Source organism: Acipenser ruthenus, chromosome 14, assembly GCF_902713425.1.
Source record: "Acipenser ruthenus chromosome 14, fAciRut3.2 maternal haplotype, whole genome shotgun sequence".
Lineage (NCBI taxonomy): Eukaryota > Metazoa > Chordata > Actinopteri > Acipenseriformes > Acipenseridae > Acipenser > Acipenser ruthenus.
In genome coordinates, this window is record NC_081202.1 from 12,676,831 (window position 1) to 12,689,074 (window position 12,244).

Consider the following 12,244-nt stretch of genomic DNA (forward strand, 5'->3'; position numbering starts at 1 on the left):
TAGCACACCACTTTGGGAATTCAAGCACCTCATTCATGCAAAGAGGCTCTGCTACATTAGTCTTTAAAAAGGGAGCACGTTCCTTCATCATTATCAAAGTGCAGTCATGCAGCAAAACCAGCATGCACAAGAAAGAGAACGAAACAAGAAGTACATTTCAGTAATACAGATCCAGCTGGTGAAGATCTGATCAAAACCAACTGCTTTCAAAAAGACAGAAAGAACTGGGATAATTTAAGCTTTTTTCTACACAGTTATTTAAATATTTTCAACATCGAATATTACAGACAATGCCCCATACAGAAATGTCCCAAAACCAACTTCACAATGTATCACAATATATTTTAAGTAATGGGGGCTTCTGTACAATACACTTCAGTATTAAAGCTCTATTAAAAACAAAGAGGGTTTCATGATATTCATGACACTAAGAGCACTTCACAGCTCAGATGCTGGGTTACTCATTTGGGCAAAGTACATCACTACACATTATTGAACCATCCAATTTAAATAGAAAAAAAATACTTGGCGATTTTAAGTCTATCCACACTTACAGACTGTCAAGTATGGCAACACTGAATTTAAAGAATATTAGGAGCTTTGCAGGTTTAGGTTTGACAATTAAACTCATGAACTATTTATTGATTTATTCATTTAATAAAATCACTACTAAAAACAATTTTAAAGCTATATTCTTTGGATGAAATTGAAGTACTTTTACTGTGGAGCTACAGTGGCTAAATGTTACAGGTGCTTCAGCTTTATGGTTCCACAGGCTTTTATTAACAGATTTAAAATCAGTATGTTAAATGGTGTTTGTGTTTTAAAAGTGAATAGGATAGGATAGTCTGATGTAACATCCCCTTTTCAGTACACTATAAAAATGAGGTTACAAAAGTAATAACAGTGGCTAGGCTGAACATTGAACCAGTATACACAATCTTATTCAAATTTCCATACTCCAGTGTATTTTTATTTTACATCTTTTTATCACAAAAAAAAATTACTTTGGGTATTGGATTCTAATCAACATAGGCAGACTGCTATACAGATCTGTATGATATGATTTGTATAAAATGGTTTTGAATACCAGAATAACTGAAAAAGCAAAATCCTTTTTTTTATTGTTAGTATACTTTAAAAAAAAAAAAAAAAAAAATTGACATCCTATAGGGTGTGTGGTATTTTTCCCTGATGGATCACAATAGGTAGTCAATGCTAATATTATGAGATACAAACAGTCATGCTACATATATGTTCTGATCTCCAAAGAGAAATCATGGGAGCAGTGTCAAGGGAATTCTGGGTCACTGTTATTTAGGAAACAAAAGGTCACAAACTGAGAAATCTCTCGACAGAAATGGAATCGTCTGAGGCAATGGGAATCCTTACATAATTTGGCTCTATAGGCTGTAATCTCAGCCTTCAAAAACTATAAGCAAAGCTTTCACTTGATTGACCTCAAAGGCCAACATAGGAAGATAAAAAAAAAAAAAATAATTCTGTTAAAACAAAAACCACCCAAGAACAATATATTGCTTATTCTGATTCAAGCAAAATTTCTCTGTTTAATAACAAATATTCTTTATCTTGTTCTATTTTTAAATTCCCTTCTAATCACAGGGTTTTTCAGTGTCAAGCTTGTATCCCTTATTTTGATGAAAATGGAAACATAAAACTTATTTTGATAACTAAACTACTGTGCTATGCCATGTGGGAGATCAAAGGAGGAGTCCCTGCGTACAGTGGATATATTCAGGTTACTCTATACTACAGCTACACTTTCCTGTGAATAACAGGAAGTCTCTACCTGGCAGGTGTAGTTTGCAAGAGGGTAAAGGGCTCCAGTCTGTTTGAATTTCCAATCCCCAAAAAATGGGAACTCACCAGTCTCAACATCCTGCACGTAGAAGTGGAGCTCATCAGTAATTTCTGTCACAAACACAGGCTTGTAGCTGGCAATCCTCTCCTTCTCCTCCGTCACCTGGACTACCTCCTCAGTGGGCTGTTCCTCATAATTGGACCAGATCTGTCATGTAATTATACAACAAAGAAAACAACCATTAAAGTTCCTTGTTGGTCAGGTGGTGGGTGTTAACTGAAGCTTTTCCAGCTACCAAGTTAGCCCAGATAGACCAAAACACAGTAGATAAGTAGGAATTGTGTACAACAGGGGTTCCCGAACTGTGGCCCAACAGTCCTGTGTGGGCCGCGGGAGCAGGACAACAAGCGCCGGCAGCAACTGTAACTGTAGAAAAATAAAGTGTAACAAGGGAGTCTTGGCGGACTGTCAATCAAAGCAGAAATTCACAAATCAGAGCTAACAGATTGCCCACCTATAGCAGGATGTAAAGCGAGAGCTCTGACAATAGGGCAGTGTTAAAGTCATGTGATCGCTCTGCTGGCAGATGTAACCAGTGTTTTCGGTATTTTATAAAATTGCAATATGTCGAATCCGCTACCAAAGAATACATTTTGTGAAGTATAAAGAACAAAAAAGGCAGCTACAGGAGTTTGAATGCATTTGTACCGTGGGCTCAGTTTTGAGGTGCTGGAATGTTTTTTTTCTTTTGTAGACACGTTTTCATACTAACTCTTGAACTTGATAACATTAACTTAAAAATTCAATTGATGCCTATGATGAATACGTTTTTGTGACTAATTGGCTATTAACATTTAAAATATTGAGTCATTTGATGTATGTTTCAATATTAACTAAATCAAGTTATTACTCAAACTGATAAATCTCGTTACATACCAGTAATTAATTTATTAAAATGTTTGGATATATTGCTATTTTATTGATTACTGGCTCGTTCACAGGCATCTTAAAATAATGCTAGAATATGTTTTGTTGGAAAATAATAATAATAAAAAATGTTTTTTGACATTCAGATTTCGCTGCAGATGGATTTATTTTCATAAGTTTTCTTTTGCTTAAGTGGCACAGCTGCGTTCCTATTTTTGCCTAATGCAGCTGAACAGGTGGGGCCTCGGGTAAAAAAGTTTGGGAACCCCTGGTGTACAACATTGTACACATTTATGTTCAGGTCATTTAGTGTGTCATTTTGAATAAAGACTTGATTAACATGATAGTAACAGCTGGGTAGTCAATGCAGACTTCTAATAAAAACAGAATGTATTGTCTTGCTAGTATACGCTCCTGCTAGAGTACTAGAAATGTAATTCCTTCAGAATACTTGTTTTAGAATTTATGTTGTGTTAAGTCTGATGTGATTCATTTCCGGACATTACCCAAGACAAACCTGCCATTATGTTGGCTAATGGCAAAATTAATTCTATACATCAAACATTCCATTATTAAGCCATTCCAAAGCTTTGCTCTGCAAATTATTTGTCAAGCCGTGAAACTGTTACATTGCATTTTTAATTTGAGGCAAATTACCAGCTGTATTTTTGAGTCATTACATATTCATTAAAGTTGGGCGTTCTTTTGTGGATGTTTTCTGTGCTCAGTTTAATATTTAAATGTTTGTAGGGTTCTTTTGGCAGAATGTTCCGATTGAAGTTCAACTTAAATGATTTGTATATTTCATGCTAAAACACGTAAAAGTTCATTAAGGATATGACATTCCCAACCCTTCAGGCTACGGTACATATCAAAACCTATAGAAAGTTTCATTAAATTACAACCAGCAGCTTACTGACTCCAAACATGGTACTCAAGGCTGCCCAGCATTACTGTACACCTCTTTAGGGATTCTAATAGGACATCATCTTATTTTTCTGAAATAAATGTAGTAGCTAGTTGCATTTCTGTAACTAAAATATGCATTACTATTGTGGGGTTTATACCATATTATTTGTACATTTCCATACTATAGTAGTATATGATATTGGTGTGGGTAGTGATTTTTTATTTTTTACTTTTTGCTGTCCAACCAGTCCTTGACAGCCCACCAAGAAACCCTGAGATTTTCACTGTGGATAAGCTTTACAATTTCAGGTAAGCCTGCTTCATTAAAATATTTTAGGATGTGCCTTTTATACATGTGTACTTTAAACTGTAATCATTACATCTATGACAAATATACATTTATATATAAAACAACAAACAACATGTCCAATATAAATTGATATACAGTCAAGCACATTATTTAAACCAGAAGTATGGAAAACCATATTTTGTATTGTTTGTTTATTACAGATGGCTATATAAAATAAACTAAAACAAGAGACTTACCCACGTAAGTAACATGCTCCAAGTTGTCCACCATTAACGACCAAAAATCAACCAACACCCCGTCCCATTTAGTCTGTAAATATTTTTATATTTTATATTTTTAGTACGGTATGCTTTTGAATTATATTTCAAATATATACATATTCTGTTATCTATTTTTCCAATGTGCTTTTATTCGCCTAAAGGTTAGGAATGTAGTTATGCACCCCATTTAAAAATACGTTCGTCATATACCCCTTTCTGACTTTAGATAAAAAACAGCAAGATATCACCCACCTAGTATATATTTCATTTGTTTGCATACCTAGCAGAATTAGGATTCCAAATTGAAAAAGCAAAAAAAAAAAAACACTTTTTCAGGACAGCTGTTGATGCAATAAAACAATCTAAAACAATATGTGCAGTACATATTATGCAGTCTACGGTGTGAAGTAATTTGCATGCTGCTGCATCCAGCTGATGGGATAAGTTTACTGGGATCTGCTAACTTCAAAAGGCAGAATTCCTTTGCAGTCAACAGCAGCCACTTTCATTTTTTTTGTTTTTTGTTTTCAATAGCTTGATTTTGTTAAGACAGCCTCCATTGATATGGCTCCTGGGACAGACCCCATCTGTTATAGCAGTGAAGTGGTCAAAATAGAATTATTCTGCAACTGTGCCACACAGATCACAGCGCCTAACGCTTGTGCTTCTTACTAAGAAGTTAATATTTTGCTGTTGCAGTGGTTCAGTGAAAAAAATACTTACATTATTATTATTTATTTCTTAGCAGATGCCCTTACCCAGGGTGACTTACAGTTGTATACAAAATAAAATACATATCAAGATTTACAGTACAATTAAGAGCAAGATACAAAATACAATGACTTCAGTCCTAATAAGAGCAAATACAAAACACAGTACGATTTGATATCGGGGCAGTTCAAGAGCAGATAACAGTGTTGATAGTTACATCAGGGTTAGATACGAGTGCAGGTGAAATACTAAATACTACTGATTGGATTAAGTGCAGGATTAAATACAGCAAAATAGGGAGCAGATAAGTGCAAGTTAAAGTGCATTAAAGTATATTAAAATATTTGTCAGATTCAAATATACCTACAGTATTTGGTATTTAAATCAAATGGTTTTGCTGTATATGTTACACTACTTTCATACTATTCTGCAGACTGAACAATAGCAAGGACAGATGAAATGAAAAACACACACCCAAGGCATATAATCTTCTGTGAACTACCATTCTGATTTGTTACACTTGAACACAGGTATATTGCTAGTAAGCAAAACAAAATAAAATATCCTGACTTTTACAAAGATTGAGTGCCTGATGAGTTCCGAAAACTGCATTAATTCATTACACACACACCACATTTCTGATACAACTGCAAAAGAAAAAAAATAAAAATAAATAAACAGGATCAATTGCAAATAAAATATGGCAGCTGTTGGTACACTACTGTTAATTTAAAATTTGCATTTCATATTCTGCGCAAAATGTAGGTCCATTAGGTTCCAATATACAGCAGAGAAAGAGACAGGTGGATATACCAACACAATTACATACACAAAGTATGACACAAACTTAGATCAGGCAAGTGTAATACACACATGTTCTGCCATCCAATTCATTCAGTTCTGTTTTATGTACATCAGCTTGTCTAATTTTGGAAGTATTTTGGAAGTTAGAGAGAATGTTATATTCAAGCCCTGACCTTCACTTGAAACACTGCTGCACTACATTCATAAAATCTCCAGAGCTACATCGTCACCAACACACAATGCCCCTGCGTAAGAGATGTCAGACACACTCCTAAACATTGATTAAACGTGACAGCGTGTCAATTTCAATACAAACCCCAGGAAGCTTAACAAGTAGAGACCGCTGTCGGCACCCAGAACACAATACCGCTTTGCCGTGGAGTTAGGGAAAGGGAAAACATGTATAAACAAATACAATAAAAATAATTATAATAAAAGAAAGAAAGAAAAAAAAAAAAATCACCTTTCTGGAGCAGACCGCTTATCACGTTAATACGTCAGTCGAATACTTTGGGTCAGAGAGTACTGTAATAAATGAATTACAATTATACCCTAGAGCAAGTACACCTATGATGTTTATCGATGGAAACATTTGCGGTATGACTTTTAGATTGCTGGTGGAACACCAAGTTCTGAGGCTTCTGATTTGAATTATATCTACTGTCAAAGCTGCTTATTATCACTCCTGTTAATGCTTGCTTATTATCACAATATTACAATATCCTGGTCAGAATATAATGGGAGTAAACTGGGACTTAATATCAACCATATTTGACGGAGTGTCATACAACTGATTGCCATCCCACTTAATATCACTTTGGGAAACAAAAGCATAATAAGGTTTAAATGCAAGTAATTTGCTGAACAGTATTGACATTTTCTGAATATGAAGTATGATCGCACAATAGATAGAAATATGTCTACAGCTTTGTTTTAACTATTTCACTGTGGAGTACATCAACTAAGCACTACCAGTAACATTTTGAATCATATATGCAAATGCACTGCTTTCTAATCTGTGCTCATTCTACTGCTTGTGTTCACTGAACTTCAGAAAAAAAAAATGAATCTTTTCTCTCTGCATTGAACATTCCTCGGTTTGAAAAACAATTACAAAAATAAAATACATTAAAACCAGTTTTAGTACTTTTCATTTCCAACAATATATGTGTTGCTAGGCGTACAGGAATATACCATTATTTCAATACGTTTTTGGAGAGGTTAGCTGCATACAGTAATAGAAGTTAATGTGAAACAAAAAGGCTATATTTGTAGCGTGACTTGTGAACTGTACCGTAGTGTGAATGATCAATTTCAGCTCCATGTTATTAAATGGGTTTATTCAGCCAGGTTTAATATCTCACAAGACTCTATGCCAAAAGGAAATTCCATTAACACTACTTCTGGAAATAATGTGTACAGTCTGTTCTTGATGCTGTCATATTTAATCAAAATGCCACCAATCCCATTTAATTTACACATCACAGCCCACTAGAAATGGTAATTAACATCCTGTACTCTCCAATCATTTTTAATTTTTTCAAATTGCTTCCCACATCTTCGTATTCTGGTGTGTTTTTTATACATACATCGAGCAAAGTTGGCGATCAGTGAGTGCAATAAATTGCGTTAGAAATTAATAGATGAATTTGCTACATGAGGTAACAGTTGTGGGGATCAGCACTTATTTACATTTATTGGATCCGAGGATGACCCAAACCCTAGTGCATTATGTTTGAGGAGATTTTGTCAAACAAAACTCTTAAACCTACAAAAAAAATTTGAGCCACCATTTATCTACAAAGCATTCCAAATCTGAAATGTTTACAATTTTAAACAAAAGAAACAGGAACTGCCATCAGCAACTTTCAATGTGCAAAATGACAACATTCCTTGCTGACCTAGTAGCGAAGACTCAAGCCCAGGAATCTCATTAAGTTAGATACGTTATATAAATACTTTACTTTCTGCATGTACTTCTACATATACACATTAGTTTAAAAAATGTGTGGCAAGTTGTCCGTGGTAAAAATCCAAACACCAAGGTGGTTGCAACATTGAAAAAGGTTGGGAACAACTGCATTAGAGTGTCCCCAAGGATCCTTTGCAGCAGACATATCAAAGCCAGCTTGGGAACAATATCGACAAAAAGATCAGTTGATAAAGAAATGAGCTTCATAAACATATCTGGACTTGATTAGTCTTTTTTTCGTATATCGCTCACTATTTAATAAACAGAAGTGTGCGTTGTTATAGCCATTCTCTTTACTTAGAGTTTCTCTGCCAAGGACAGCAGGTTACCATTTGTGGAATACATGCATTTGCTATATGACATGGAACAGCAAAAACGTAAAATATTTCACATTTGCCATCAAGGGTAGAAATAGCAGAATATTTGAACTCCATGTCTCCCCATCTCTCACTAGCTCTAACGTAATTTGGCAGCAACAATGAGATGTTTAAAAACGGCAGAGATTTCCACTGAGACAGGAGACTCCTACAGTGTTTAAAATGATTCTACTAATCAATAGACCAAGAGAATCATTTTGTAAGATCGAAATGCGAAAAAAAGTGTGTCTATAATATTTGTCAATGTTATATGTTGCTATGCTTTGTCTGTGTATTTTCTTAAACTCAATGTAAAGGCGAGTTGGTGGCAAGTTACTTAAGGACACAATCCTTATCTGGGTATGAAGGTTTGTGTCTGGCACTCTTCTGTTGTAATCTCTTGTTGTAATATATAGCATATTATTAGCGGGGGGGGGGGGGGGGGGGGTTCAAATGCATGAGTTGTGAGTATGCTTGTTTGTTAGAAGGACCAAGGGGATACCACAGCTGTAATGAAGAAAAGTTACAAAATGAATACTAGAAAACAGTTGCAAAAGAAAGAATTGTTAAAGAATGATGCCACCACAGGATAGGTATAAAAGGGCTCGTTTAGAAATCTTTTGTTAGACCAGAGGAATGAGGACTCAATAAAAGGTGATTATAAACTAAGTTAATTTTCTGTATTGTATGCTGATTTTGATGTGTTTCATAAAGTAATTAGTATTAGGTTGACAAACTGTATTGAGCAAATCACTCTGGGTTAATCCACAAAATAAGACACCCCAGTGAGCCAGTAACAAGAGGCTCTATAAAGGATGGGAATACTGTATCCTTGGGTAAAGACCACCCTATTAATCCCTATGTTGCTACTGCTGATCATAGTTTTAAGAAAAGGTGATGCTGCAGGCAAGCAGGGCAAAGTCTGGTTTATTGACTCCCATTAGAAATGCATTGCAGAGATTTGGCTGAATGGCTGGTGAGTCACAGGTTTTTACAGAAGATGTCTGATCTGTTGATGTCCGTTATAAAAAGGTTTTTCCCTCTGGGAATGTCATGCCAAGACGATGGTCATCGCTGGGATTTTGGCAATATTTGGAGCATACATTGGTACTGCAATCCAGTGCCTTCTGCTCTTTTGTGGACACCCCAACAGGGGGGGGACAGGGACGGACGGACGGGACGGGACTGCAGAGCAATAAAACTGTATTGGTGGAGGCAATAAAATAAATTTACAAATCCACAACATGCCATATGGCAACAATATTTTTAGGACCTCTTGACATGTCAGATGCTAGAGAAAGAGAGAGAGAGAGAGAGCAAGAGAGAGAGAGAGAGAGAGAGACAGACAGTTGTAGTCGAAAGTTTATGTAGCCCAATGGCAATTTATAATTTCTAGAAATTTCTCAAAGAAATTATAGGAAAAATCTTTTAAGCAAAGGTTATGCTTTTATGGATGAGTAAATAAAGTTACAAGAAATAGATGTCTACAATTATTTACTTCAGCATTTTTTTTTGCAAAACTCCAAAAATGCTAATTCAAAAGTATTAATACCCTGACAAGGAAAATGAAATTAATAGCTAGTTGAGGCACTGTCAATGAGCTTTTGGCATGATTCTGTAGTGATTTTTGACAATTCTTCAACGTAAAAGTGTACCAGTTCATTCATTCCGAGGACTTCTCTTCTGCACAACCTTCTTCAACTCATGCCAAAGATTCTCAAATCGGATTTAGATCGGGACTTTCCAGAACCTTGATTTTATTCTTCTTTAACCATTCTGAAGTAGATTTTGATGTGTGCTCTGGATCGTTGTCGTGTTGGAACGTCCAGTTGCGATTTAAACAAAATTTTGAAGCACAGGGTTTCAGATGATTGGTCAATATCTTTTGGTATGCTATAGAATCCATTTTACCATGTATTGGAACTAGATTGTGTCATTAGAGGAAAAGCAGCCCCATAGAAGGACATTACCACCTCCATACTTTACAGTAGGTATGGGGTTCTTGTATGCCTCACCAGACTTTCTCCAAACGTACTGACTACCACACAGTTTGTTGTTTGTTTCATTACTCCACAAAACCTTTGACCAGAACTTAAATCCACGTTTTCCTAAGGAGTGGCTTTTTCCTTGGCCTGCGACCATACAATACTTGACCTATGGTTAAAATGGAAACCCCAGTCCCATTTGCAGCCAATTCACTTTGAATATCTTTGGCAGTCAATCTCGGATTGTTATAACCTGCCTCACAATTCTTCTACTTGTTCTTGGTGAAAAAACCTTCTTTCTTCTAGATCAAGGGAGCGTTGTGACAATACCATGAGTCTTGTACTTCTTGATAATAGAAACAATAGTTGAAATTGGGATACTCATATGCTTGGAAATCTTTGTGTATCCTTCTCCAGCTTTATGACATTAAATAATTAAGGTCTTCAGATAGCTCTTTACTTTTTCCAATACTGACTTATTGGTAATGGCAGCAATCATCCTATGCCTAACCCTTTTATTCTCTCTAAGAATGTTCACCTACAATCCAGCATTTTCTGACTTTTCTAGAATTAGGTTCTGTATTATCATATTGAAATTTCTAGCACTTTGTTGACAATACTAATCATAGCATCAAAGGGTATTAATACTTTTGAATTACCATTTTTTGAGTTTTGCAAAAAAAAAAATGCTGAAAAATTGTAGACATATTTATTATTATTATTATTTATTTCTTAGCAGACGCCCTTATCCAGGGCGACTTACAATTGTTACAAGACATCACATTATTTTTACATACAATTACCCATTTATACAGTTGGGTTTTTACTGGAGCAATCTAGGTAAAGTACCTTGCTCAAGGGTACAGCAGCAGTGTCCCCTACCAGGGATTGAACCCACAACCCTCCGGTCAAGAGTCCAGAGCCCTAACCACTACTCCACACTGCTGCCCCTTGTAACTTTTCCTCATTAACAAAAGCAAAACTTATGTTCAAAAAGATTAACTTTTGACTTGTCAGCACACAGGTTCTAGAGGCACATCATGCCACGAACAAAAGAAATTCCTGAAGACCTCCGGAAAATAGTTGTTGATGCCTATCAGTCTGGAAAGGGTTACAAAGCCATTTCTGGAGGCTCTGGGGCTCCACCGAACCACAGTCAGAGCCATATTGTCCAAATGGAGAAAGTTTGGGACAGTAGTGAATCTTCCCAGGAGTGGCTATCCTGCCAAAATCTCTCTAAGAGCAAGGCGTAAAATCGTCCAGGAAGTCACAAAGAACCCTAGAACAACATCTAGGGATCTGCAGGCCTCTATCGCCTCAGCTAAGGTAAGTGTTCATGACTCCACCATCAGAAAGACACTGGGCAAAAATGGGATTCATGGCAGAGTAGCAAGGCGGAAACCATTGCTCACTAAGAAAAACATGAATGTTCGTCGCAAGTTTGCCAAAAAGCACCTGGATGATCTTCAAGAGTTCTGGAACAATGTTCAAAAATCCTGACCTAAAAAGTAAAGAACCTTGGACCTAATGGGTATTATAAAAGAGCGATCTCTCTTACACCAAACAATTTCAAAGGTGTCAAACCTCTCAGTTCAGAGTTTGAAGCCATTGAGAATTAAGAATTTTATTTTAGAAACTGAATAGAACACTGCAAGAGAGCTATACTGCCCAGTGCTGCTGATTAATTTACATTATCCATTAACAACTGGGATATTCCTCTGTGTATCCAGATTTACCAAAGACGCTCCGAGTCCCCTCAGCATCAGGCAGAGTCAGGAAAGCAAGGTTAGCAATGGAAAATACTTGCATTTCACCTGCTCGCTTCACAGCAGTGATTGCTAGTAGGAAAACCGCCTTCAAAAGACACATTTCAGCTGGGGCTCGAATGGTGGTTTCATAAGCGCGTTAAGCACCACATTCAACCGCCAGCAAGGGACAAGGTCCTTCCTGGGAGGACGCAATCTCCGAGCGCCCTTCAAAAACTGTCCCGCCAGGAAGTGAGCTCCTGGGGAGACAGTCTATTTTAATATGGAAGCTGAAATAGCTGCCAGGTAGACCTTAAGGAGTAGAGAGATTTCCCCTTGTTAAAAAGGTCCTGCAAAAAATTGCCATGGGGCAAGTGATGGGGTCCAGCCCGTGATGCACAAGGCAGTCGTAGGAAGTAACCAGACCAAGGGTGTGAAGTGCA

At 36.5% G+C, this 12,244-nt stretch overlaps 1 protein-coding gene across 1 annotated transcript in view; it reads right to left on the reverse strand.

Annotated features, from left to right (window-relative positions):
• Positions 1-12,244, reverse strand: part of LOC117419768 (staphylococcal nuclease domain-containing protein 1-like) — a 188,973-nt gene that overhangs the window by 36,257 nt on the left and 140,472 nt on the right. The window contains exon 18 of the mRNA XM_034032847.3: positions 1,888-2,029. Within this exon, the coding sequence (XP_033888738.1) occupies positions 1,888-2,029 (142 nt within the window). The remainder of the gene's footprint in view (positions 1-1,887; positions 2,030-12,244) is intronic.